Genomic DNA, 27,562 nt, shown 5'->3' on the forward strand with positions numbered 1-27,562 from the left:
ATTAAATTCAAAGTAAACATTGAAACACTTGCAAAAATTATGTATAACTGAGGTTAGGGAGCAAACTCCCTCCTTGCTTAGCTTTGCTAAGAGGTGGTCTAAATGTTATTACCACAAGTGAGAAATTCTTGATATATTTTCTCAAGAGTGGCAGTAGCTAAAGCCCAGTCAAAACCTTCTGTGAAGGACCTGATGCTCCCAACTCTCTGAGGTCCTTCTGGAAACAACTTGTTTTTCAAATTCTCCTCATAAACAAAGACATTCATTTCTTTCTTGTTTTCATAGTGTAAACTTTGTTCATTAATTAGAGGCTAATGTGAAGGTCGTACTGACAATATTTGTCTTCCCAGGGTCTCTAAGAAAATATACTTGCAAAGAAAGCTGTGCTAGATACTATAGAAAGACAGTTTCCCGTTGTTTGTTTGTGAGCTGTAAGATATCTCAATCCTAAATCTATTAAATCAATTGCAAATTTCCCACCAACAGTAGTTTTGATATAACAGATCAAGGTGTGTCTCCAAAGCTGTGACTCTTAGCAAGAGCACATTATCAGATGATTGAAAACATGACTGGGAAAAAGCCAAGTTACTTCAGTTATGATTGAGGAACTACTTTTATTTAATTGTTTGGTTTTACTATATAACTACAATGTGGGAAAATAACAGGATATTTTGAAAATGCAATTTCTGTTTCACACAGAAGGTAAGATACCTGAAATCATGAGGTGATTTGAAGTCATCAACATTCATGACCTCAGAAATGTTTATTTTTTGATTGATCAATACACATTCTACAATATGCTTATTTGTCAAACTGTCTTGCCAAAGGAAACATATGATATCACATGCCTTTATAAAAGAGAACCCAGCATGTTCACTTTTATTTTATTATCATCATGAGGGGCTTGATAGTAGCCCTCTTTTTATCGCTAGTGGGTAAGTAACTTTTTTGCTTTGATGACTTTAAAATAATAGATCAGAAAAATGTTTCAGAATCTAAATATAATTCACTTACAAACATGAACTTTAACATTATATAGAAAATATTTTGTGACTATGTTTTTGTTGTTTAGGGGAAAATGGGTTTTGGCTACATGCTGAAGTAGAAGTTAAATACAAAGAGTTATGCCCTATATACAAGATATGCCCTTTAATACTAAAATACATTAAAATTTTGGGGTGGAGTTTTCTTGCTTTATCATTTCATTATTCATTTTTTAACTTCTCTTTCAGGGAGCCAGCCACTGAATTACCGTAAGTAAATTTCCCATCAGCTAATATAATTGCAATGAGTGAAATACAAAATAGAATGTGAAAAGTATATCAATGTTTAATATAATTTAACAACAACTAATTTTGTTAAGGTTGTGCCATGGTTTAGTTGATTAGATAGTGTTGGATGATAGGTTGGACTTGATGATCTCAAAGATCTCTTCCAACCTGGTTAATTCCATTCTATTCCATTCTATTCTATTCTATTATTTTTTTGTAACATACACTCTAATACAGGTTCTCTAATATGTTCTGTATGGTCACTATAATGTTTTATGGGAAACATTTCTTTTCAGAGCCCGAGTTCAGTGAAAACAAGGTTTATACATTTGACTATGAAAGCACGCTTCTCAGTGGACTTCCAGAGAAAGGACTTGCAAGAGCTGGAATAAGAATAAAAAGTAAAGTGGAGATTAGTGGTATTGGGCCAAAACTTTGTTTTATTAGGGTAAGAACAATGTATTCAATTTGAAAGGTAAAATTCTCTTCATAGTTGACTTTTAAGCTTTTGGGAAGTAATTAAGTTTCATCATGTGTTGTGCTTACTCGACAAGAATGTTACTAACACTATTATTTTTTTAACGCATTGCTCTACATTCTATTTGCACTTTGCTAGGTAATTCTCAGCTCAATCCAACCTTGGGCTTGAAGGATTTCTTCTGCTTTGTGGTCAGGGAGACAATGGAATGTAATTTGAAATATGCAATAATTTATTACTGGATCAATCCAATTGTTCCAAACTGTACAACCTAAGATTATTTAATCAACTGATTTCATAACCAGCAAATGAAAGGCAATAAAACATACTACAGTAGCTGGGCTACATTAGCTGGATGTGATTCAGTATTTAGCATAATTAATGTAATCTGGTGGTGTCTTTTTCAGCAGGGTCCCAAATGGCATAGTTTGTCATCTTAGTTGTATATTTTTACTGCATGCTGAGTAATTACTAAGGGGTTTGATTATGTGAAAAACACTTTTGCCTTTAACAGAAGCCTATATGTGCTTCTAATGAATGTACTGAAACACACTCATCAATTGCTTTACACAAACTCCACTTAGTCTTCTGTATATTTGGAAGAAAAATCGTCTTTTTAAGAGCTTTCATTTGGCAAATTGAAAACTGTAGATTATAAATACTAGTGACTGTCTGATAACAACTTGTAAATGCTGTAGCCTTCCTGCCTGAATTAGCTCTCTGTTACTATGTATTTTTTGTAAATTCAAATTATGACAGATATGGAAGGGAAACATTGCTTTTCCATGGCCTTTGCAAATGGATAGAATTTTTTTTTGTTATTTTTTCTGCACTAGTGAATAGGAGGCTATCCTGGCAGAGAGGAGGCAGAAGCAGTCATTGTCATCTCAAATAGTCCCCCCTTCCTGCCAAAACAGCTCTTGGTGTGTGTAAGGGCAGTTCTTCACTAAAAACTGACTCCTGTTCCCTAAAATCTTCCAACATCATTTCGCCTGAATTAGGCAAAAACGTTTCCATTTCAGAAATAAATACAGAAATAATTTCAGTCATAAAAAGATGATTTTTTTTTAAAGAATCGTGAGATTTTGGGGGCAAGTTCTAAGCTAAAGGTACATTTATTCCCTTCTGCTCTGGGAAAAGTTTATTTTGCTGCAGTTGTATTTAAATTAGACAGTTCAGAAGAATGGTTCAGGGAATTAGTCTTTCATCTGTAGCCTCGTAGTTCTCATTCAGCCCAAGCAAAAAGCTCTATTCCCTGGGTGGTTTCCAGTTGGCAATTTTTACATCGGAAACCCACAAGTAAGAATTGCCAGCTGTGTTCAAAACCTAGTAGACAACATAAGCACTGGCTGGGCCCTGAGGGCTGAGGAAAACTACCTCACCCTGACCCTGCAGAGCAGTCCCAAACCTGCCCGTGTGCAATACGCCAGAAGCGTGTCCAAGAGGCAGCATGAGGGATTTGCTCTGTAACAGCCTCCGCTGTAAGCTTCAGTTACTGGGGTTGGCAGTGATCTCCACCAACAATAACAAAAATAAATATGAAACTGCTGTCTCCAGTGATTCGCTGTATGAGGATTTAGTTTGTGTGGCTTTCTGAGAAATTAATCCATGTCTTGCATCACATCGCCAGCCTGAGGTGTCAGAGAAAAGTCTCTTTAAATTGTCAAAACACACAGTAGGGAAGGGTCCCCTGAGAAATTAAGCTAAACGTGTCCCATTCCCATGGTGCAGAAATTATTTGAGTTATGCATAGATTAGCACAGCTTTCTACTTGCCTGCATGTGCCCTAGGTTGAGGTTGGAGTGTGAAGTCAGAGCAGGACTGGGGACAGTGCCTGAACCTTCAGCTCCACCAGAAAATGTGTGGAAAAGGGCAATTTTTGTAATTTGTTCTTCATTGCTCAAACTGATTATGACTATATGGCTGCCTCAGCAGCCATGTTGTTACTCGTTTCTGACTGCTGTCTGTGCTCTGTGACCCCATCAATTGAGAGGACAGAGTTCACAACAGGAGTTAATGATACTTTATGCAACATTAACTTTCTCCTGCAACTTTCTGCGCATCTTCTACTACTTTTGAGTAGCAACCTGTTTCGTACAGACAACCTTTGGCAGCACAAGTTAGTTATGCAACAGAACAGAGGCCAGTAACCGTGAAAAAATCAGTCATTTGCATTATTCTCTTTTATCCATGTAAATACATATAGCAATACTAGCTATGTTAAATGACAACTTCTAAGTTTTACCTTTGGGTTGTTTAAAAGTGTGGTTTTGACGTGAGTAAGGGTCTAGATGTTTATATACATTGAAAAATGTTAGGGAAAATAAAACTGGAAAGGAATTGTGTTCCCCTTTTGTTCTAGATTCACTCAATTGAAGCAGCAGAGTACAATGGTGTCTGGCCCACAAGCTCGTTCTCTCGATCACTCAAACTGACCCAGGTACTAACTGGACAACTTAGTAATCCCATCAAGTTTGAGTACAGCAATGGCCATGTTGGAAACCTTTTAGCTCCTGATTCTGTCTCGGATGATAGCCTGAACATCTACAGAGGGATTCTGAATGTGCTGCAGCTGAGTGTAAAGAAGATGCAGCATTCATACAGCCTACAGGAGGTGAGCTTTTTAGTTTTGGCTATTGTGGTCACTTTGGAAATAAATAAGCCTTCTCTTGAGATTCCTCTACTGCATTTTCTGAATCCATCCTTGACTTAAATGGCACTAACAGGAAACATCTAATCTTAGGAAATCATGATTGCGTTGTTCTTATGGGACAACATTTGATGGACCTGTAGCTAAACAGGATAGCAGAACAGCAGATATTTAATCTGGCTAGTCAAAGTAGTTCAGAAAAAGCAGACCCTCAGAAAATCACCCTTGTGATTCTAGAGAAAGGAAACTCCTCTGAAAGCTGTAACCTACATAAAATTTAAATAACATGTTAAAACAAGCTTAAACATACAGCACGCAATTAAAGCTAAAATAAGAGCAATCTGACTTTTTTACCAATCTTTAATCGCTTTTAGCTCCTCTTTTAGGAGGAAAACAGTATATATTCCATGACATTACTGTAATGGCTTTGACAGTTGCAGCTGATGCTCTGTTGAAATTTCTACTGTTTTTCAAGTTTTAATATCATGGTCAAGGTAAATCACCTGATATTACTACTCACCACAGAAATTGCAATGTGTTTAGTTTTTCTGAAACCATATTTGCATTGATTAGACTACATTCAATTCAGAGATCAGCAAAAACCTTGAAATTATTATACTTCCATGTTATTTTTATTGGAAAAGCAGACCAGAGGAACTTTAATTTAAAAAAAAAAAAAAATCATTTTTATGTAGTTAAGAGTTGTTTCTGGGAAAAGAACTACATGATTTAACATTTTCATGCTGTTTGTTTCACATAAAAATCCAGTTGGTGGCACTGTGTGTTCTGCAGCACCATTTTCTTCTATCAAGTTTTACATCTTCATTGTTTCCAATTCAGTTAGCACTACGTCTACTACTCTTGCTCCTGAGCAGTATAATGTGACTTCACATTCTAGAATCATTTCCAAGCTTTTTTTGCTTTTCTCAGACAGCAAATGATTAATAAACATTGGCACGCTTGCTTGACAATCTCTAGTCATTCTGTAGAGGAGGTGTGGTAGTGTGAAATTACCCTCCAACTAATTTGGAGAAATTACCCCCAAACTAAAATTGTCAGACCAGCTCAGTTTGGGATGGAAGCAAATGAAGCTGTATTTACAAGCAAACTACAACCTCGAAATATGAAATGCAATGAATATGTACAAAATATACTCTCTCTATATATATATGTATGTATATATGTAGTGTGTATATATATATATGTACACAATTTATAAACAACACAGAAACACCTCAGAACCCCCCTGGATGGATCCAGAGGAGCCATTCACCTCCTCCCCACCGCCCTTCTTCCTTCCTTCCTTCCCATTACCTCACACAGTAGTCAAAACAAAGATACCCCAGCAAGGCTGTGAGAAGAGAGAGGAAAATTGCAAGCAGAAGTAACAGGGAGAGAAAGAACTGTTTGTGCCTTCTAGTCACTATTCCCATTAGCAATCCAGTGAATTATATAGACCTTATAATTTTTCCTTCTGTATCCAATGGTAATTTCTTTTGCTTTCAGTCTTTGCAGTCAGGGACTAGGCTAAAGTTCCCCCTTCAAACTTGTAATAGGAGGATAAGCATTATTAGGGCCACAATCTGAGCTGCAAAGAGGATTAAAGGAGTAGCCTAGGAAAATCTACATCACATCCTGCAGGGTGTAGGATGAGGTATCAGAACTAGCCATGAACTGCACACAGCTGGAAAGTCCAGCAGGGCAGGAGGCTACTTCATTCCACTGAGCATGAGGTGCTGGACATTCCCAGTCCAGCACCTAGGTTTCTCTACCACAGCCTGCATTATGCAGAGGAGCCTCACACCTGTGTTTGCATAGTACAATTCTTTCAGAAAAATTCAGCAGTCCTTCTAGCCCTTACTAAAGCCTCATTGTCTTCAGGAACACTGTTAAGTTAAAGATGAAGTATGTCTTGCCTCTTAACCACCCCATGACCATTTTTCTGTTCTGACATAGCCCAGAGCTGCTCTCTGGAGTGGCTGTGCTATCAATAACAATAAAAAAAAAATCATGAAAATAACCCTTCCTCCTAAAATGAAATCAAATGTTTTTCTCTCCAAAAATCCCCTCACTGACTAAGGAAATTTAAGAGCTATTATAAATATATATGCTTGAAATGTTATTGAAGAGCTGAACTAAAACTGCAAAATGAAGAAAACCCGCAATCAAAACTGTGCTATCTTGAAATTCTTTTTAATTATCACTGTTCATATTCTGACAGATCATCTGATATTGCAAGGTCTGTTCCATAGGCATTTATAAGCTGTCTATAAAAGCAAATTTTGAGGGCAGAATGTCATCTCCAACCTTAAAATGCTTCGCTATTGAGATTTTATTCCAACTGATCAAATTATTTTGGCACTTTTTATTAATATTCCTCAACTCATATTTCATAATCGACAGCTCTAACTGGAAATTGTTACTTACCTCTTCTGAGGCTCCAAGTCTTGTCTCAGTGAAACTCTAGAGAATTTTACTTTCCCCAGTCAAACTCTAACTTGGATTACTGGAAACATGCACATGTTAAAAAGACTTTGAAGTAATGATCACCCTGATTTTGCTTCTGGAGAGTAACATGAATGGGGAGGGGGAAAAAGGCATTCAATTCTATCAGAAACTTTGAAAACATGGAATTAAACAGGAAAGTAGATGTGGGGAACTGATGAAGCTTTGCATAAGAGTGAACTTCTCTGATCACAGTCTTATCTTTGCCAGGCTGGAATTGGAGGTATTTGTAACACCACGTATGCAATTCAGGAAAACAAGAGAGCAAACTTAATCTATGTGACCAAATCCAAGGACCTGAACAGTTGTGAAGAGAAAGTTCAAATCATCACAGGTTCAGCATACACTCAGCCATGCCAGACCTGCCAGCAGGTAAATTAGAGTGGTGTTATGTAAATGGCTTTTATATTCTTATGCAGCCATTTGGCATCATTGCTATCACTTGCTTTGTAACCCTTAAAATGGGAGGAGTTGGATCTGCCATACCTAGTTATCAACATTTTCTTTCTGTATAAAAAGTCAGCTCCACAGAGCAGCAGAGATCTGTGTTACAGACTGTTATATATTGCAGTTGCAATTCAACTAGCTCAAACTAGCTCGCTTGGAAACCATTAATTATCAGCATGAGTTAATTCACCTACTCTATTGAGTACAAAAATATTCACGATGTCCAGTTTCTACTATTCAAAATAGATGCTGCTGTATCTTATTATAATCCTGTCTTTGAAATAAGAAATCATGAGGCTTAGAGTGCTGCTCTCAGAAAATGTGTCTCCTTCTCAAGGGAATAGCCAATTACTTATATTTGGGGAAGAAAAAAAACAGCCAACACTTCTTAGCAGTATAAGTAAAGGGGCCAGGCAGTGTGGCTGACCTCTCCCACGGAAGTGCGCACACAGAATTCACATAAACCAGTCATATGGCCAATGAACAAAACTGCCCTGGAAAATAAGTGGGTTGAAGTAGGTGATGTAATAGCTTCTAGTCACAGAATGTAGAAGTTCTATGACTTTCTATTTCCTTTGTTCCTTTGCCTTCTTTTTTTTTTTTTTTAAATAAAGAGAAACAAGAATTCCCAGGCAACTGCTACTTACAATTACAAAATCAAATATGCACATAATGAAGCTGTAATTGCACAAGCTGATGTTGAGGAAATCCACCAGTTTGCACCCTTCAACGAGGTAACAGGAGGAAATGCAATAGTAGAAGCAAGGTACTGTACATATACCTTTAATTCAGCAACTAACTCAGCATCTCAGTAATCTGGTCAAACTCCATACTGAAATCCTTTACCTCCACAGCCTCTTGTTTGCCAGTATTTAATTACATAAAATCCTAAACAGTTCATAAAAACAACCTTCACTGTTAGTTGTAAATCTGAAACATGCACATCACTATCCAAATTTTGTTAGCTGAAGTTGGCAGGGCTTGACTATTTTATTTCTCGGGGATATTTGATTTATGTCATAAAAGCCAAAACAAATGTAATTCCATCTGAAAAATTGTGAACTAATATATTTTCAGTAAAATACTTTGAAAGACAGTTACTCACTGAGAGTTCCCTGGAAAATAATAGTAATGCAGTAAGAGACCCCAGAGACTAGTTCACAAGAAATGTAGATAGGATTTTGGATTCTGATATACTACTTAAGCACAGTGGGCCACTTGCAAATCTCACATCAAAACTGGTTTTGATAGGAAATTATTGTTTATTGCAAAGAGATTGGGCACAAGGCATGTAAAATGTATTTGCTTTTTCCACAACAAATTTTGTATATTCCTCCAACAAGTTTAGGGTGAAATTAGAATAGTATTGTCTCAGATATTATAGCCCTGCTCATTTTTAGCTCAAGCCCTCAAAATTCTACTGTTTGAAAATGTTTTCATCTGCATCAGAATCATCCAATGAATTTATTTTTAGTTACCTGTTTTATTGACTCTATAGACAGGAGTGCCCTAGTGAAGAGGGAGGCTTTCTGCATAAGTGTCACTGTACAGAAGATAGACCTCAATCCCACTCTTAAAATGTTGTAATCTTGTGTTGCTCCATTAGCTTGTGCAGGAATCCATTGGTATAATATACAGTTTGGGAAACTGCAACATCAGAAATTTCATGTCAATAAATCACCGATTAGCTTCATTGCTATGAGGAACACGTTCAGTTTGGCTAACAACAATAAAAAAAACCAACAGCAAAGGTGAAAGTGGCTTTGCTATCCCATTATCTCATGCAATCAGGGTGAAGATAGATGCAACTCTAGTGCTTTTGTCAAATTAGAGGTCGTTGTGAGTGAGCATTAGTCTGGAGCCTATGGACTTATGCTGATTTAAACTCTCTTTGTGCAAGCCTGCATAGATTGTCTTCCTTAGTGCTCTTCCTTAGGTATTGAGCCCCTAGAAAGGTTAATACCTTTGGTTTTTTTCATTTTCTCTGGATCTTTTGCATTGTCCAGCAGAAGGGGCCAAACTGGAGCTGAATTTACAGTTCTGTTCAGTTTAAGCCTCTTGCAGCATCTTTCAAAGCCACGAGAGTTTTTACTATTGTTTCACCATTTTAATCCTATCTTTAGCAGTCATTTACTCTTCTCTGTGAAGTACAACATTCTCCCATCTTTCTAGGCAGATATGCCTTCTCCCAAAACAATGATGAAGACACAATAGTTTCATCATGTTCTGGAGGGGGGGAGTTAAGTCTGCCCAAGTGTACCTGATGCGATACTTTCTGACCCAAATGCCCTTTCAGTAATGTATAAAATTTCAAGAGATAAAAAGTCTCTCCTCCTACTGTAGTGATTTCTATTCAAATTCCAGTGGCTTGTCTGCAGAGCAGTTACATGCTATTTTCTGCAGCAGTTCTCTGCAATCTATATGGAAGGAGTGGATAGAAATGACACAGAAGATCATCATAGAGATCCCAAAATAAACACGCCAATTTTCTACAGAGATTTTCAGATACTGTGTAGTACAACAATATTGTTATTGGAATGTTTTTGGTTGTCCAGTACAAATTCCCAATTTTTTTATAGTGTCATAACTGACCTATCTTAAACATAATTGGTGGGATAGGATGCATCCCTTTAGCTGAAAATGTCACAAAGCTAGCAAATGTTTACAAAGGCAGTCTGTCATTGGAAATATTTTTAATAGCAAAGGATGAGGGTTTGATGTTCCTTGAAAAGTTTCCAAAAACTTGAGTTCTTTTCCAAAGACTAATCCTGAATTTATCTGGCCCTTTTTGTTTGAGAAATCCAATTTGAAACTTCATGAGAACCTTTTATCTTCTGCAGTCCTTGGGACTTTCAGCTTGCCAGGCAAAATGGGGTGGGAATTATAATAGTACAAGTAAAAAGATTGTAGCATTTATTATTGTATCTAACAATTTCCAATTCCTTTTGAAGCTTCCAGGAGGCATAGACACAAAAGAGCTTTAATGAACTTCTTAAAAGGTTTAAATTAAGTGATAATTTCTGAAAAAAAGTTTCCCAACAGGTTTTTTTCTATAATCCTGAATTTACTCTTTAAAACCAAATACACAGTTCCTGTGATCCTCTTCAGGCCACAGGTTTTTACCTCCCACTTGTTCCTTAAATTCTTGAGCCATGTTATTCCCAAAGGAAGGCAAATACTAGCTCTGATCTAAGCCCTGCTGTGTAACTGTAGACCTTGTCAGAGTAAGGTTCTGAGCATCATGTTCAAATGCATCTCTCTATAAATATATTTGTTCCTCAGTAACAAAATACTGTTAAAACAATTGTAGCGCCATTGAATGCAGGGGGATAGTTCTTTTTAGTTTTCACCCTGCATGTTTTGACATTGTCTCCTGGGATTTCTCCATTCCAGGCAGAAACTTGCTTTGACTGATGTGCAGAAGCAAACAGCAGAGGTCCCACCAAAAGAATTCCAGAATCGTGGGACGCTTCAGTACCAGTTTGGCAGTGAATTGCTTCAGCTTCCTGTCCACTTATTCAGAATCAAAAATGTGGGAAACCAGGTAAAGTTCATCCGCTAGGCAGATTTTGTTGGAGGTTGGACCCTGTGCACGTGGGAAACAACATGTGTGAGCTTCCTACATTTTAATCTTCCTGCAGATAGAGGAGAGCCTACAAGACCTTGTAGAGACTGAGCAGCTTTCCAGTGATGCACCAGCAAAAGCCCTTAAGCTTTTGCAATTGTTTCGTGCAGCAAATGAGGAGAATTATGAGTCGGTGTGGAAGCAGTTCTCCAGTCGGCCAGCATACAGGTACAAGCAATAGAAGTAGTGATTCTTCTGCTCATAAACTCTGTTGGAGACTGTCTGAAATGGCTATGTTCAAATGTGGATCTGGAAAATGGCCCTTGCCTTTCTCATAACAGGCGCTACATTTTGGATATAATTCCTGCAGTTGCCAGTCACCGTGCACTCAAGTTCCTGAGGCATAAAATCGAAAAGCAAGAACTCACCAACTGGGAAGCAACCCAGACATTGCTTGTGGCTCTACACTCAAGCACACCAACTCAGGCTGTGATGGAGGAAGCAACGGTAGGATTCTCTAAGCACTCTTGCATCACTCTTTACTGATTATAGCATCTGACATATTTATTACCTTGACAGGATGGAAAAGGCTTTAAAAATACAAAGATTTTATATCCTCTGGTGAGGCTGAAAGAAATTTATGTCCTGACTGTCTTAAGGGGATAGGAATGCAAATCAGATGGGCAAAAGTGAATCCAGGATATAGCAGGAAAGAAAGAGTATAATACTCCCACTGCAAACATCATTTTCTGGTATCCCTTTCTCCAAACATACTTTATATTTACATCATAATAGATCTCTAACTGAATGTCTACAAAGGGAGACTACCAGGGAGTAAGAAATACATATTTGTTATATCCATGTATTCATCCTGATTGACCTAGCAGGATGGGTCTAAATCAGAGCGGATCTGTCAAAATCAAGGGAATCATGCCAATGTGGAGCCCACACAGGAGAAAGTCTAATAATTTTTACAATATTTTTTCTCTTCTGCAGAGTCTACTTCTAGCCTTGGGTACAAGAACTTATCTCTGCCTACTTTAGGCAGAGACCTCAAATCTCTGTCTAGAGCTTTGACCTCTGTAAAAGCCATGACAGCCCAGCTGTTAATGCTCTCCTTCCCACTCAAGGAAGCAGTGGTCTGATGCCTCCTATCAGCTCCTACATTTATACAAAGTATTCCTGTCTGCCCAAAGTGATGAGGTTCATTCACGTTGAATCTCAAGGGGGTTTTTTGTGCTTATAGCTGAGGGAATTATAAAGCAATGACGTATGTTTCTTGAATAATGTATGATTTTCCATTACATAAGTGGGTGATTTCCTCCATTTGGATTAGAGCTTATGCCAAACTTAAATCCGATACGCTATAAATGCAACAGATCTGCCTTCCAGATGTTGCTTCCAATTACTTTACAATTGCATTGTCAAATACAGTAGTATCCACTGATTAACTATAAATCCATTGATACAAAAATGTCAGAAGCCTGGTTTTTGCCTTGCACGTGGAAGAAACATGTTGGGTTTTTTCTTATATTGTTGCTTTTCATGAATTGTGGCAATGAACAACTGGTTTCGTCCCCAGCTCATAGTGAAAAAATATTGCCCGCGCTCAAGTACTGCACTTGGAAAGGTTTGCCACCTCAGCTATGCATCCCTGTGCCACAAACAGTGTTGGTCATCAGACTCCTGCTCAGAATGTCTCCAGGTAACTGCATCCTTATTTATTGTTTGAAAGAAAAATTAAGCCTCGCGTTCTATCTTCGTTATTCAGAAATCTGTATTTCACTTCACTGTAATGTTTCCTTTGGGGAAAAGAACCCCAGTTGGTTAAATGCAGCATTTTTATATTCAGATTAACAGCATTTTCATCTTTAGATTAACACAGGAAAAAGAGTGAGAGAAAGAAGCATGTAATTCATAACACTTTCTATCTGAGTGTCTCTTGGTGCCTTTATTGCCAATTATTAATGAACTCCCATGGCACTGCTCTGAAATACTTTAATATATATACACATACACATGCTTATAAATAAAGTGACACAAAAGGCCAGGTTTTTTCCAAAGTCATGTAGCTCAGCCATTTCTTGTCAAGAAGCAGAGCCCAGACATCCACACAGCCTAAAACCTTTTGATAATAATAATACTCATCTCATTCTGCACTGCTTTTATTCAGTGGGCCTGAAAACTATTTAAATAGGCAGGGTGTCCCCAATGCATTTCAGCACTGCCATGATTTTTTTCAAACTCTAGTACACAGGCATGGCCAGCATACCTAGATGCATCTCTTGTGTTAAAATTGGAACCAATGCCATTGAGCTAATTTAATCCAAGAAGCCAAGGAATGTAAATTCTTTCCCCAAACTAATAATCATACAGATTTACTCATTTCATTTCAAATATCCATTCAATTAGTAATATCAAATGGAATGTTTCTGTACCATCAATGGGTCTTAAAATGGGTCTTAAAGCACAGGAATTGTACTGAAATTATTCTATAATAATGCAGTTTCTTTTTTAGAGCCTTTTGTTAGCATCAAAACCAGTTTTATATTAGGATTTAGCTCTTTACTCATAATCAGCCTTCAGACAACTACTTTTGCTCTTACCATGAATTGTAGGTATGATCCATTTGCTTATGGTGAAGGCTGTAAAATTACCTGATTATCTCATTGCCAGCTATAAAGCCACACTAAAAGGTGGCTGTTATAGCTGAAGATAAGGACACCATCACTAGCCATATCTTCAGGAATTTCATTTAAGGGTCTGAAGAATTTACCTGTGTTTGCATTTTTTGCACCTGTCTTTAATCGTGAGGCAGATATTCAAACAGCTTCCAACTCATTCTGAAAGGCAGGGGGAACTAGCTCCTAACCATTATCGGTTCCTTTAAAAATCTTACTTGATAACTTTAAGGCATAGTGATGAAGATGCCATTCTTTGCAGCTTTCTTGGCTACACTTTTTCTATGAATAAAATATTCTATTCATGAAGACAAAAAGAATTTGAAAGTTTTAAGTGAATTGAACAAACCGAAATTATCGAAGTCAAATCTCAGACTAGACGGGGGATGGGATATAGATAAGAGTTGGAATTGAACTCAACAGAAGATTTTTCTCTTTTCAGCTACTTCATGGCTTTGCAGGAGAAGCATTGAGCAAGTCTAACACAGAAGATATGTCCCTGGCTTTGAAAGCCCTTGGAAACGTAGGACATCCAGCCAGCATCAAGCACATAAAAAAATTTTTGCCAGGATATGCAGCTGGTGCCTCAGATTTGCCACTCAAGGTCCATGCAACTGCTGTGATGGCCCTAAAAAACATTGGCATTAAAGACCCAAAAATGGTAAGAAAACAAAGCTGCCTCTTTCTCACCCAACACAAGGCTGCTAATTAATGATAGGTGATGAGGAGAAAGCAGATTTATTTTCAAATACAGCTGTAATATGTTGGGGTTTTTAAACACTTAACTATTCCTTTGTTGACATCTTATTCCTTTTTGACATTAACCTCTAGTATTTCAGACTGCCACAAAAATCCCATTAAAGGGATACACTCATTACCCTATTGTTGAAGACAAATCAGTATTTCCATTTCAAACATCTTTTTTTTTCCCCGAGGACATTAGGCAGAAAGCTAAATTAATGACCCAAATGTGTTTAGTGCTACTTCAACTTTGGTATGTGAGAGAATCACAAAAAAGGGTATTCAGAGAACTGACATTTAATACCAAGTGTCACATCTAATCGTAATTCAAGACCAGATCTTATTGTAAACAGATACTAGAAGTTTGCATCCTAATTACAAATTTGCAGACATTGTGTGGGTTTAAGTCATAAATAGAACATTTACTAAATGTGACTTTTGTCCCTGAACAGGATAATGATTAGATATCTCATACAATGGTTACACACACATATGCTCATCTACCACAGCCAACACTTTACAACCATTTCCACCTTAAAGCTATCTGCTTCTAAAAAGAAACCTTGCTTTTTTTCTTTTTTATGTATAAGTCTTTAATATAAACAGTAAAATAAAAGCTTTCATTAGCCATTCTCCTACTAATTTGTATCAGTTTTTACATTATATTCTTTTTTTTTTTGCATGTGACTCACAGTTTGAGTGCATGTATTGATCCACAGACAATAGTGTGTCAGGGTATGCTTTTAAGCAAAAGAAAAGAAACTATTTACTAGAGTGCAGATGCTAGATGGGGATAAGCAGGGCAAGGGGGATGAGGGGGAGTAGAAAATAGCAATGATAGAAGTTAGGGTATTTGCTGAGGAAGAAAAAAAAGCTAATTTGGTGTTTAAAAACAGTGCTGTATCTCTCGTTGCCCTTTGACCTGGCTTTCACATGTGACCCAGACCACTATTTAGTTCCATATTCTGTGCATTTTCTTTGGTGAAAATTGATCTGCAGCAACTTAGTAACTGTAAATGAATTTTTCATTGTTCAAAAAAACAGTTTAATGCCTAGTTTGCAGCTAGACACACACACATTTGTATTAAACAGATGTAATACATGGTTTGTCTTTTTTAAACCTTGTCACCACTTTTACCTTGGTGTTTGATCATCTACATTGAAAACATCCTGACTGGTTTTATGAAGGTTTGTTAAAGTTTTCTGGACCAGACTTTTCATTGGAGAGTGGGGATGTGTACTGTCCCAGGCAGGGCAGGACAGGACTGTGCTGAGGGGCTGCCAGAACAGTGTAACACCATCCACATCCATTTTGAAGTTGGGATCAAAAGGCTTCAGTGCAGATTATGAAAACTGCAAAGATTCCAGTATAAAATTAGTCTTGATACTGTATGTTGCTGAGGTCAAACACATTGTTCACAAGTGGTACTGTGGAAATTACAGGTTTTGAATAAACTTTCAGCTGCCCACATGGCATAGAGATCTATGGTAGTAAACTGGGGTTTATTCATTTCATTTTAATTTTATTATTTAGCAGAAAGGAAATCAGGCCTCAGGAGATTAAATGATTAGAAATAAGGAATACATTAATGAGTAGGTATGTAATGGATCCATGAAATCTCTTTTACTGGGAGTGCTTGTGCTACAGATATATTTTGTTACATAGCTCAGAAAGAGATAATAGCTGTAGAAGTTATCCACCAAAGTTCCTTGGGTTTGATTGTGAAGGAAGTAAGACCACATTAACCATAATGCCCGTTCCAGACCTCAGACTATAAAATCAGGAACACTGTTGACAAAATAATTCGGTAATACAATTTTTTGCTGAACTACTGATGAAGAGATCATTCAATAGCGATGAATGGTTATTAGCAAAATGTTCAAACCTCCTCTAAATTTGAATATATATGTGTTGTTTTTCAGGTCCAGGCTATTACCCTTGAGATTTTTCTGAATCACAAAATTCATCCTCGGGTCCGAATGTTAGCTGCAGTGATTTTGCTTGAAACCAAACCAGGTCTTCCAATAGTGATGACATTAGCTGATGCTGTGCTGAAGGAACCTAGCATGCAAGTGGCAAGTTTCATCTACTCTCACTTGAGGGCCCTGGGTAGAAGCACAGCTCCAGATCTTCAAGTGATGTAAGGAAAATCTAGATCCTTCTCTAGATGTAAAATTTGTTGCAAACAAATGTGTGGATGTGCTCACTGATTATTTTTTTCAGGGCTTCTGCCTGCAGGATGGCTATCAGATTATTAACTCCCAAATTTGACAGATCTGGGTATCAGTTCAGCAAAGTTTTCCGCTTCAGTATATTTAAAGGTAAGATTCAGAAGATTTTTGTAGATAAATATATACAGATCCATGTGTGGGAAGAAAAAAAATAAAAATTCTATAGTATGAGAACCCAGTTCTCCTAGACAGCTGGTTAGCTGCATGTTCTTCCTCCATTTTTTCCTTATGTTCAGTGAAAAAAAAACAACAAACAAAACAAAACAAACAAAAAACCAACAACAACAACAAAAAAAAAAACCTCAGGCTCTGCTTTTGGAGAGTGTTTAGGTCCCTGTATGTTTTGCATTGCACACTGCCAGCATCTTACTGGAGGGCTTGTGGGGCCCTAACCCTGTATTTTCATTAACCAGTGAGGCATATGCTCCAATATCAAATGCTGTAGTCTCAGTGGTGCTTAACAATTTCATACCATTGTTCAGCACCAAACAAACAGAAGGGACCTGAATTACTGCTGAAGTGGATTAATTTCTACCAGTGCTGAACATCTACAGTGCTTGCTGAATTCAAATGTGACGCTAAATACTCTTCACCCCAACAGAAGTACCCAGCGAAACAGCAAACTGAAAACTCTCAGATGTGACAATTTAAGCTAACTTAGACAATATCTAAACACTTTTCTTGCACCTTCATACCAGAATTCTTTACTAGAATGCGCATATCTATGGGTAGAATTTGAAGGTGATAAGTTACATCAATAGGAATTGCACATAAAAATGTAGTCAGAGAGGGGAGGACCAGTTTAGAGGACAGCGCTTGCTGGGCCAGATTGTGGCTATTTCTGTTTTCCATGTATGTTCTTTTTCTCAGTAAAGAGTTTTACTTTATGTAACTCCCCTATGTAAATGACCGTGACAACCTCAGCGATTTGGCATATGTAGCTGGCATACTAGGGAGCTTATATCTACAAACACAGTCTTCTTACACATGCTGTTTATCTAGAAGAAGCCTGGATGTTTTTAGCACTTTTGTTACTGGTAATTCTAAAGATTCTTTCCAAAGTAATCAATAGAAAAAGAGACTTTGAAACATCAGTGCTCAGTGTACTTTCACCTCTTTTTGGATGGGAGGAGTGGTTTGAAAGGTTTTTATAGATCTCATTGTTGCCCTGCCTGTGTTTCATGATTTTTATATGACCTTTTAATCTGCTCTGTATTAAAAATAGATAAAATACATCCACAACAACCACAGTAACATGGAAGACACATACCTGCTGCCTCAGAGATGGTGGCACAGAGATCTCAAATAATGTTCCTGTGTGAACTTCTGTATCATTTAAAATGGATTCAGGAAGAGACACATTTTGTAGTAATACTCAGATATGTATTTCTAGTTTTAGATAGTAATTTTCTCCTCTTGTTTTTGCTTTTAAAATGAAACTATCTGAGTTTTCTACACAATGAGAAAGAAGGGTGCAGACTGCATGAGAGTAGCTGGCTGAGGGCCATGTGAAATGGATTACTCTGTTCTGGCTGTAGCCTGAAAATGCAGCACATAAGTAAATTGTGTTACTTCTTGGTGAAGACCAGTGTAACATCTAAATATCTCATCCTGAAAAAGAATAAGAAACAACTTTTTTTTTTTTCACGTGTGCTAATCTTAGGCTTGAATAACTCAGTTAAATTAAGTCAATCCTCTATAACACTGGTGGGGAAGAGGATCCATCCTCCAACTTTCTGATTTGATAGATCACTACTAGCTACAGGTGAAATGCAGCAAGTCCAGCCTGGTAGTTACCATAGTGACAACTGTAATGTGGTACCTATTTCCTTGCTCAAAACAAAAATGTGCCCTTGACATCAGAGATCTTTTTGGTGTTAGATGCTAAATTTTTAATGGCAGGCAATAAAGTCAGTTGAATTTATCTTTAATCTGGAATCTGTCATATATGGCCACAACAAATAGTGCCTCATGTTCTACACACTGCTACTGAAATCAAAGGGATGAGCCAGGTTCTGCTCACCATGAGAACTGGCAGAATCTCACTCTGAATAAGCACAGACTCATACAATTAAATGTATATTAATGTTCATAGGTACCAAACACTGCTTTCTTTGATCACTGATTTTATTTTCCCTCTTCCTTGGGGCATGACATTTAGTCAGATATGTACAGGTGCCATCACACTCTCACAGTGAAGTGGCTATGGTGCAACATTTGTCTGTGTCAGTAGGATTTTCCATAGGTAATTTTTTTGTTAGAGAATTAGCACCATGTCGTATCAGAGATATGGACAATATCCTCACTCTCTCCAAGTCAGTGAATTCTTCCTAATCATTTATAAGCAATGCTCATTAATTATCAGTAAGTTTTCATGGGTCAGAACACAAAAAACAGATCTTTTAAAAAATTCACTAAAAATACCATGCCTCCTTCTAGCATCCAATCCATGTGACACCTGGCTAACTGTGTTCTGGCTAACTCATTCAGAGAAAACTGATCTTTATATTACAAACCTCAAGTCAGCTTTTTAGTAATGACCCAATGTGCCAGTGCTAATCAGAAGTCAAAATTAGTCCCAGTAATATGATACAAAACAACTTAACATAAGGAGTAAACAAGGGTTAAGGACCATCCAGATCTTTGTTTGCATGCATGGATTCAGAAGAGAATGGGAAAGTGTTGAGTTACAAGTGAAATATTACCTGAAATACAGAGAGTGACACTAGAGAAATAATGTGAGACATTTCCTTTTCTGGAAAGAGGTCAAAGACTCACTCCCTCTCATAATGTTTGGAAATACATTTCCTACAACTCAATAATTTCTGTACTGGTATGAAATTATTGGTCTGAATCTTCCAGGACTATGCAATTATCTTGGCTGTGCTGGATTTCCAAAGCTGATTTCTGGTGGTGCTGGGGTCTAATCACTATGTGGTGCCAATGTCTAACATGGGGATAGAGGGTTCCTAAAATACTCCCTTGTCCCCCAGGTAGTATAGGAAAAGAGGAGAAGTGGAATAAAGGAAATGCAACAGGGATGCCTGTATTTCACATCAGCCTCCTTTCTTTTGAAACCTAGGGAAACTTAGAAAAGCCTTGGAATTACTGTAACTCAGAAAACAGGGCTGTAAAGACCTGTGCCAAGACTGGGAGGAACAGATGACTGTGCTCTGCACTGATGATCTGTATCTATGATCATTATAGATGATAAACCTGAAGTACAGAAAACAAATAGACACAAATTATATTTGTTCAAAGTTCACACATAAATTAACAACTAGTGAATTTCATGTAAGGAGTTACATAATTTGGAAATAGATATATTAATTTGCCATTGAGTCATTTGAGAGACAAATATACACCTCACCATCTGTACTTAATAGGGCATCTATATCACTTTCCCCAAACTATTAGTAAAGGATAGCAAATCTGTTTTCATTTCTGATCCCTTTTGCCCTAAATGATGTCTTATAAAAGCATTTTATAAGCTGATGTTACACAATCTGACCAGATGTAAATGATATAGCAGAAGCAACTGGAAAAATAACCATCATACAGTGAGAAGGGGGCTTGGAATTTTGCCCATTGATAGTTTAAAAATGAAGATTATTCTGTTTATGACAGTTTTATGTCTGGATTTCCTAGCTTTTCTTATATCAATACTGTATCTGTTGAATTAGGTGATTAGTACAATCTGCATATTGTGGCTTTAAAAATGAACTGTGCTTTCTTTTACTGTGTGTCTCTCTTCAGAGCTCCTCATGAGTGGAATTGCAGCTAAATACTTGGTATTGAATAATGCAGGCAGCTTAATTCCAACAGTGGCAACGTCCCAGCTGCAGACACATTTCCTTGGAAGAGTGGCTGATCCCTTGGAGGTAATTTGGTCTACCTGCAGGTTGCCCTCTCATCCCTTATGACCATCATGTAATTGGCATTTATACTTTACTTCTTCCCACAGGTGGGAGTAACAGTTGAAGGACTGCAGGAGATATTTGCTAAAAAAGGCTACTCTTCTAATGGGGACTGGGAAACAGACTATGATTTCAAGGAAATCCTGAAAAGGGTAAATTCTCTGGGAAAAGAAAATTGTTAAAGTATTATTTGCCCTAATGTTATGAATAATAAGACGTTCTTCTTCTCCTGATGCAGCTTTCTGACTGGAAGGCATTCTCCAGTGACAAACCTTTTGCCTCAGGCTACGTGAAGATGTTTGGCCAAGAGCTGTTCTTTGGTGAACTTGATAAAAACGCCATCCAAAATGCATTGCAGGTATCATTTTGAAAACACCACCACTCAAGCATCAGAAGCTTTAAAATACTGTGGCTCTCACACGCTGTCTCCCTTTTTTCTATAACTTTTTAATTCAAGAGGGGCTTTTGTCTTTAGTATTAATTGAGGCAAATGAGGTCAAGCTTTGACCAGGATTAGCTATAATCACTGCTGGCAGACTTTTCCCTGAGGCATAGTTAATGACAGAGATCATGATATTCAAGTTCTGCTTATTTAGACAAGTTGAACTCTAATTGCAGGTGTGGTATGGACCTGGCGAAAAAATCCCTTCAATAAAAAGAATAATCATCACCCTTCAAAATGGTGTCGGGAGACAGTGGACCAAGGCTTTACTGGCCTCAGAGATTCGTCGTATTGTGCCCACCTGCACTGGGTTCCCCACAGAGACCAGCTTCTATTACTATTCTGTCACAAAAGTAGCAGGAAATGGTAATGTATTTCAAAACTTGAACAATGCAAACATGCTTGTCAGGAACGGGTGGAATTTTTAACATTCTCTTGCTTTCTTTGTGACAGTTCAAGCACAGATCACACCTTCCCCAAAGTCTGATTTCAGGTTAACTGAGTTACTAAATGCCAACATCAGGCTGCGATCCAAACTGAGTCTAAGGTAAATATTTTTGTATAAAATAAAAGACTACTATTTCCAAGTGATGCAGGCCATAAAAATTCAACAGCTGTTTGCTGTCTGAACTTAATGTTACCCTCATTCTACCTTTCCAGCACGGCTAAGAAGATGACCTTTGTAATGGGGATCAACACACGCCTGATTCAGGCAGGGCTGGAAGCACAAACTGAAGTGAATGCTTATGTACCTGTGAATGTGGTTGCTACTGTTAATATGAAAGAAAAAAATATCAAAATTGAAATTCCACCATGTAAAGATGAGACTAACATAATTACTGCAAGGTAAGACTTATTATCTTTCTATGTAGCAATGCAGTCTTTCCAAATAAAACAGAGCATTTGCTTAGGGATCTTGTCTTTGACTGACAGCTTGAGTAACTGGCAATGATTGGCGTTGTTTATTTATTTTAAATGAAGTGACATGTACAAAAGCTTTGCTTGAAAATACACATTACTTACTGTGGTATTCACCTGAAAATCCTTTTTAGGATAATTTCTCAGTTGTAGAGATCCATAAACTATTTGAAATGCAAATGGCATAACATTTCTACCTGAATATGTATATTGGACTAGAGACATTAGACAAGATATAAGCCAGCTGAATCCTATCAGTTATAACAGAAAACCCATATATATTTGCATTTGAAGCCTTGAAGCATAGAGGATTTGGTGTTTCTTGTCTTTTTACCTTGTTTCCCTGTGGATGCTGTTTGGTTTGCTTACCTGTTAGGTCTACTTGATTTGTTATCCTTGCACACAATTACAATACACTCTGGAAAACTGTTGTAGCCAGATGCCAAACAAATGAAAACAGATGGAAATACAAGCACAAAGAGACAGAGGAAACAGAAAGAATATGTCCAAGGAATCAAAGCACTAGACCAAAGCTTCGAAAATCATCACACACGCACAAAAAAATACTGAGAAAGACAAGCCAAACACTCATCAGAAAAAAAAAAAGCATCACTGACAACAGAAATCAGCTATTATACAATCCTCACAAATGTTAAGAAATTTCTACTCCAGTAATGAAGGCTTAAAATTAAGCTCAGTTGCTTGATCCACCCACAATTAAAATTTGTGTCTGCTGTCCCACAGAAGCTGTGCCTGTCTCCTCAGTTTAGCCACCAGTTAGGTTGATCATTATTCTCACTTGCCCTTCAATGGACACAGAACAACCTGGTTAGCATTTGACATCACATCCTCCTCCCTTACGTGATTCCTCCACTCCATCAAATGTCATAGTAACCTGATTCTTCGTGTAGAGAAGGAAGTAAGATATTAATGAACTGAGAAGGATGCTGAAGTAAAATGAGAATAGTGGACACTCATAGGAAATGTAGAGCCTCAAGCAGAGCAATAAATGCTAGCCGGATCCTCCCTGTAAAGCAAAGTGAAAGATATTTTCCTCCTTTGTCTTAAGGAGAAATCAAATTAAACACAGAAAGGGTTAAACACATTGCCAGAAAGCACAAAGCAAGTCAGAATCAGACACAAGGGATTACAGCAGAGAAGTCCCTGAATTCCAGCCCAAGCCCTGCTCTAACCCCTCCAGCATTATCATTTTAAGGTGAAGTAGTCACTCCGAAATAGCTTTATAATGCCAGGTGTACAAGAAAGGTAATACTCACTATCTAACTTTTAGCACCATCAATTTTTCTCCAGTAGGCATTCTCATTCACTGTTACAAAAGTAATGGTCAGTGGAAACCACACAGAGCAATGAAACAGCAATGACTACAATATCTAGAGAATGTAACACTGAACCACATCACTGAGGAGGTCAAAGACCAAGCAAAATAAAATCTTAAAGGTATGAAGGGAAACAAGCAGGCATGGTATATAGAGAAATATATATATATATATTCTCTATAGAATGGGTCAAAAATTTTAGTTTCTCTTCCTTTTGCATACATGCATCAAAGAATTAAGAGCCTATTGAACTGACTGTTTCAGAGAGATTCTGACACTGTCCCTTGTTAACTTTAAATTCCCCATTTAAAGAAATGGTTCTAGAAAGCTATTGCTCTTTCATTTGTTTGTGAGCTCCGTTCAAAATATTTTAGTATTGGGCACTTTACCTTGATGGTCAGCGGGTTATTTTCTATAGTACCATGTCATTAAAGCCAGTCAGGATGTGATATTATTTTCCCCTTCATCTCTCACATCCAGATACAGGAAGCAAAGAGTGTTCAATAGCATTACGTTCACTTACATCCTACACACTACACAAGTTATAACCTGTCACAGCTGTGGGATTTATATACATTTTCAGGAGCAGAAGAGATATTCAGGTGAGCAGCACAGACTCTAAAGAAGACAAACATGCAGACAAACAAACAAACCACCTAAAAACACCTTTGGTAATGGAGAAATTGCATTCCCAATGCAAATCAGCACATTACAGAGTCCACTTTACAGGAAAAAAATCAGAGGGGGGAAAAAAAAATTGATCATACTATGGAGAGAAAATAGAGCATGTGTTTCAATTTGGTTCCTATCAAAGTTAAATTTAATTTAAAATAATAGTTCTTTTTTAAGGTTCTTTTAACATAATTATTAAGTATTCTACAGATGGCTACTTAAACATACTTTTAAACAAAATTTATAGAAAGAAGTAAAAATCAAATACATTTCAGGGGAAATTAGAGCACTGTGATTAAAGTAGAAACATGGAGAATTGCCAGAGAATGCACTTTGCAAATATATCACATACTCATAATGACAGCCTACTGAAGTATATACATAATCTTGAATAGAGCTTGTATCATAGGCTTTTCTGCCTGTTTTAACTGTAGGATAAGCAGAAATTTCTTCACTTGGGCATCTTATTTATAAGATAAATGATAAAATTACAACACTGTGTGCAACATGTATACAGTATGTGGTTCAGAAAATGCAGAAGAGCCAGCATACCCTTTGCCTAGCAGCGTGGTGTGTCTGGGAACAGAGAAGGGAAATGGCTACTACTCTGGTTTTAGAACACCTTAGCACCAAGGTCAGAAGAATGATGCATAGGAAAGGCAGAATTTTCATTTCACCACAGCAGACAGATAGCTAAAGATCTGGTCAGAGGATTGTCTCTTGCTCTCTTTTATTTAGATATGATGTCATGCTGTGCATTAAAGCCTGGGGAAAAAAATAGTTTTTCATTGAGTTTGGGGGGGTGGTTTTGTTTTAAATAGACATTTGGCACTTCTGTCCCCATGTTAAGGATGTATGTAAAGCCACATTCACTGAAACATCAGCCAAACAGAGCTGATTCGCTTGTCCCTTACCCCTGCAGTGAATTTAGCTTATACTATAGCACAGCTTCTCTCATCCAAAAAAATACACTAATACATATCGGAAAAATCTCCTTTTTACTTTTTCTCCCTTATGTGGGATCAGAGAGAACATATTCTTTCATACCATAGCTTTAGGCCTTCTTTGTGACTGTTTTTCTTGTTAAAGCACCAGAGCTGGCTCTTGCAGCCTATTTTTACTGTGCCGTGTGATTCTGCAGACATTGACATGTGTCACCTGTGATGCAGCTACATTTGTCGGCTCTCTGTGCTCAACAGGGAGGAATCGATCCTCCACTTTCATTAGGTGACAGGAGTAGACTATTGGCATAAAAAAAAATAAAAAAAAAAAAGTCTAAAAAAAAAATTGGAAAAGAAACCCCAGGGCTTTCTGCTTGGAGACCCAGCCTGCAGTTCAGTGGTCATTTGAATTATTGAATGAGATTAAAATAAAAGCCATTACCTTTTTTGTCCCTTTACCCAGAAGAGCCATCTGAAATGCAAGTTGATTTGTATTTTCTTTTATCCCCTCAGCTTGTTAGGGAGAATATTTTATTTCAATTTCATTCTTCAAGGTTCTCCTATCACCCAGCATGGAGCGCTGCTGTCATGTCCTTATCTAAAAAAGAGAGAGAGATGGAAAAGAAAACAAAGCCCACAGGTGACATACGTTTTATTGAGGTGTTCCACGTGAAGAGCAATTGTGTGCTTTACAGTGCACACAGCACAGCAGGAGCTTTCGAGAGGAAGAGAGGGCTATCAAATGAATACAAGTTCATCTTTCAAATAGGTTAGATTGGAATTGCTCAGGCTAGTACAGTGTGGACCATATTAAAATAGAGACCATTTTGCAGATTGTCTTTCCATTCACTGTCACAAAGGCCACCTCCATTGGCAGACCACAAAAGCCCCAGGGCAAGCAGATCAGCTTCATACTTGAGAAACAGCACGTGGGGAATTTTGAGATAGATGTTAGTACTGCTAAATGGACAGAAGCTCAAAACAGGAGATTTGAAAATTTAATAATATAATCCACAGTCATGCTTCTAAGTCAGTGAGTTGCTCTTCAAGGTGCTAGGCATTGAGAAATGTCATTAATTGCAATGCTTTTAGCCTGTACACATGATTCTAAAAGCCTAACTGAGTGATCTGCCCCTGAGAAAGGTCCACATCCTTGTTCCTTCTTAGAAGTCCTTGAAAATACAACAGGAAAGATTCTGCATTTGTAACACAATTTGCAAAGTATGATGTTTGTTGCAGAGTACATACTACAAGGCATTATTCAGGTCTTTCCCTCAGTGCTTTATCCATACAGGTTTCCTCTAATGTTTGCTCTGCAGGTCTAAGACATTTGCTGTTACAAGAAATATTGGGGATTTGGCTGCTAGTAAGACAACTCCAGTTCTTGTACCTGAAGCAGTGCCTGACATAATGAAGATGCCTTTCGATTCAGATTCTGCATCTGGAGAGACTGACAACATCAGGGTAAATGATGTAGTGTCTGACTGTTCATTTTGGGGCTTTTAATCACTGGGACACTATTTCTTTTCTCCACATGAAAACGTACAATTCATCTCTGACCAATGTTGCTTCATTCACAATAAGTCAAGTTCAATCTAATAACACAAATAGCCCTATAGTAATGTTATTTTAAAATCTGGAGTGTAATATATCAGACTTGCAACACTTTTTCAAAAGCAAAAGCATTTTTCTTTGGTAATTAATTTTACACTGCCATCTACAGGAAAGGCCTTCTGTCTTTAAAATATTTTGTAACTGTTATACAAGCATCGCTTTCCTGGGGCAGACACGAATGTTCCACATGACACTCCATTGCTTGTAGAGCCATATTTAATGCTTGTAAGTATCCTCATTCAAGGATGGATGACAGTTTGTGTGTCAGCTCAAATGACTTCCTGAGCTACATATTTGTGTAAAAGCCAGTACAGGCTTTCTATGATCGGCATTATTGTGAAGATGTCACTGTGACAATTCACTCAGTGAAAGGCTGACAGAGGTGAGGAATACTCTGTCTTGTTCTGGTTCCATTGTTGTCCTGCAGCTCTGAAGGGTTTTCAGGGGGGAAAAAAAAAAAAAAATTGAGAGATGAGCAGAGGATGAGTACAGTACTTAGCTATGGAGAAGTCAATAGGCAAACATACTGTCAATGAGAGCAGTTTCCAGCATCCTAGAACAAGTAATGTTGTTCTGCTTTCTGCCTGTGTGTATTGCCCTACCCAAAACGTCAGCACTCTGCAGTTATTCTTAAATGAATAGCAACTGCATAACAGCACTAACTGGAACATTCCAGTGTCATTACTGGGCAGGGGGAAATAGCATTAAAGGTACAGTTTTTCAGTGGTGTTCATACAAGTTTGGAATCATGTGAGACATGATAGTCTGAGTAAAAAATTAATTGTAAACCTGTGTTACATGAGAAATCAAAGCTTATGATTATGTGCCTTTAGATACTTTGTTTTCATTTCATGGATGTGATTCTAATTTTACTGAATTCTAATTTGTTCTGCAAGCGTTGCTTAGCATGTATAAATACTTTTGAATGGAGATTTCTGACATCTGAAATGCTGATATGGTCTCAGATTCATGTCATGTCAACTGATACAGAATTTTCATGGACATAGATAAGAGTTCTGTTGTTGCCCCAACCAAGACTCAGAGGAAAGAACTCCAGTCAGTCTAGAGCACATTCAGATTTATCAAGAACTTGCATAATATTCTAGGAAAACAAAATTAAATATTTATAATTAATTCATAATATAATTTTC

The 27,562-nt window shown here is 37.5% G+C and overlaps 1 protein-coding gene across 1 annotated transcript in view; it reads left to right on the forward strand.

The window, feature by feature from the left end:
- The first annotated feature begins 895 nt into the window (after positions 1-895).
- The window catches only part of LOC104304606 (vitellogenin-1), a 42,992-nt gene continuing 16,325 nt past the window's right edge, over positions 896-27,562 (forward strand). Inside the window, exons 1-20 of the mRNA XM_054164957.1 lie at positions 896-935; positions 1,233-1,253; positions 1,568-1,719; positions 4,112-4,363; positions 7,115-7,276; positions 7,966-8,117; positions 10,745-10,895; positions 10,993-11,144; positions 11,258-11,423; positions 12,499-12,621; positions 14,040-14,258; positions 16,262-16,479; positions 16,563-16,660; positions 20,327-20,451; positions 20,535-20,639; positions 20,726-20,845; positions 21,106-21,295; positions 21,383-21,476; positions 21,590-21,775; positions 26,117-26,261. Of these exons, the coding sequence (XP_054020932.1) occupies positions 896-935; positions 1,233-1,253; positions 1,568-1,719; positions 4,112-4,363; positions 7,115-7,276; positions 7,966-8,117; positions 10,745-10,895; positions 10,993-11,144; positions 11,258-11,423; positions 12,499-12,621; positions 14,040-14,258; positions 16,262-16,479; positions 16,563-16,660; positions 20,327-20,451; positions 20,535-20,639; positions 20,726-20,845; positions 21,106-21,295; positions 21,383-21,476; positions 21,590-21,775; positions 26,117-26,261 (2,871 nt within the window). The remainder of the gene's footprint in view (positions 936-1,232; positions 1,254-1,567; positions 1,720-4,111; positions 4,364-7,114; positions 7,277-7,965; positions 8,118-10,744; positions 10,896-10,992; positions 11,145-11,257; positions 11,424-12,498; positions 12,622-14,039; positions 14,259-16,261; positions 16,480-16,562; positions 16,661-20,326; positions 20,452-20,534; positions 20,640-20,725; positions 20,846-21,105; positions 21,296-21,382; positions 21,477-21,589; positions 21,776-26,116; positions 26,262-27,562) is intronic.

The sequence above is a fragment of the Dryobates pubescens genome, chromosome 11 (assembly GCF_014839835.1).
Source record: "Dryobates pubescens isolate bDryPub1 chromosome 11, bDryPub1.pri, whole genome shotgun sequence".
NCBI lineage: Eukaryota > Metazoa > Chordata > Aves > Piciformes > Picidae > Dryobates > Dryobates pubescens.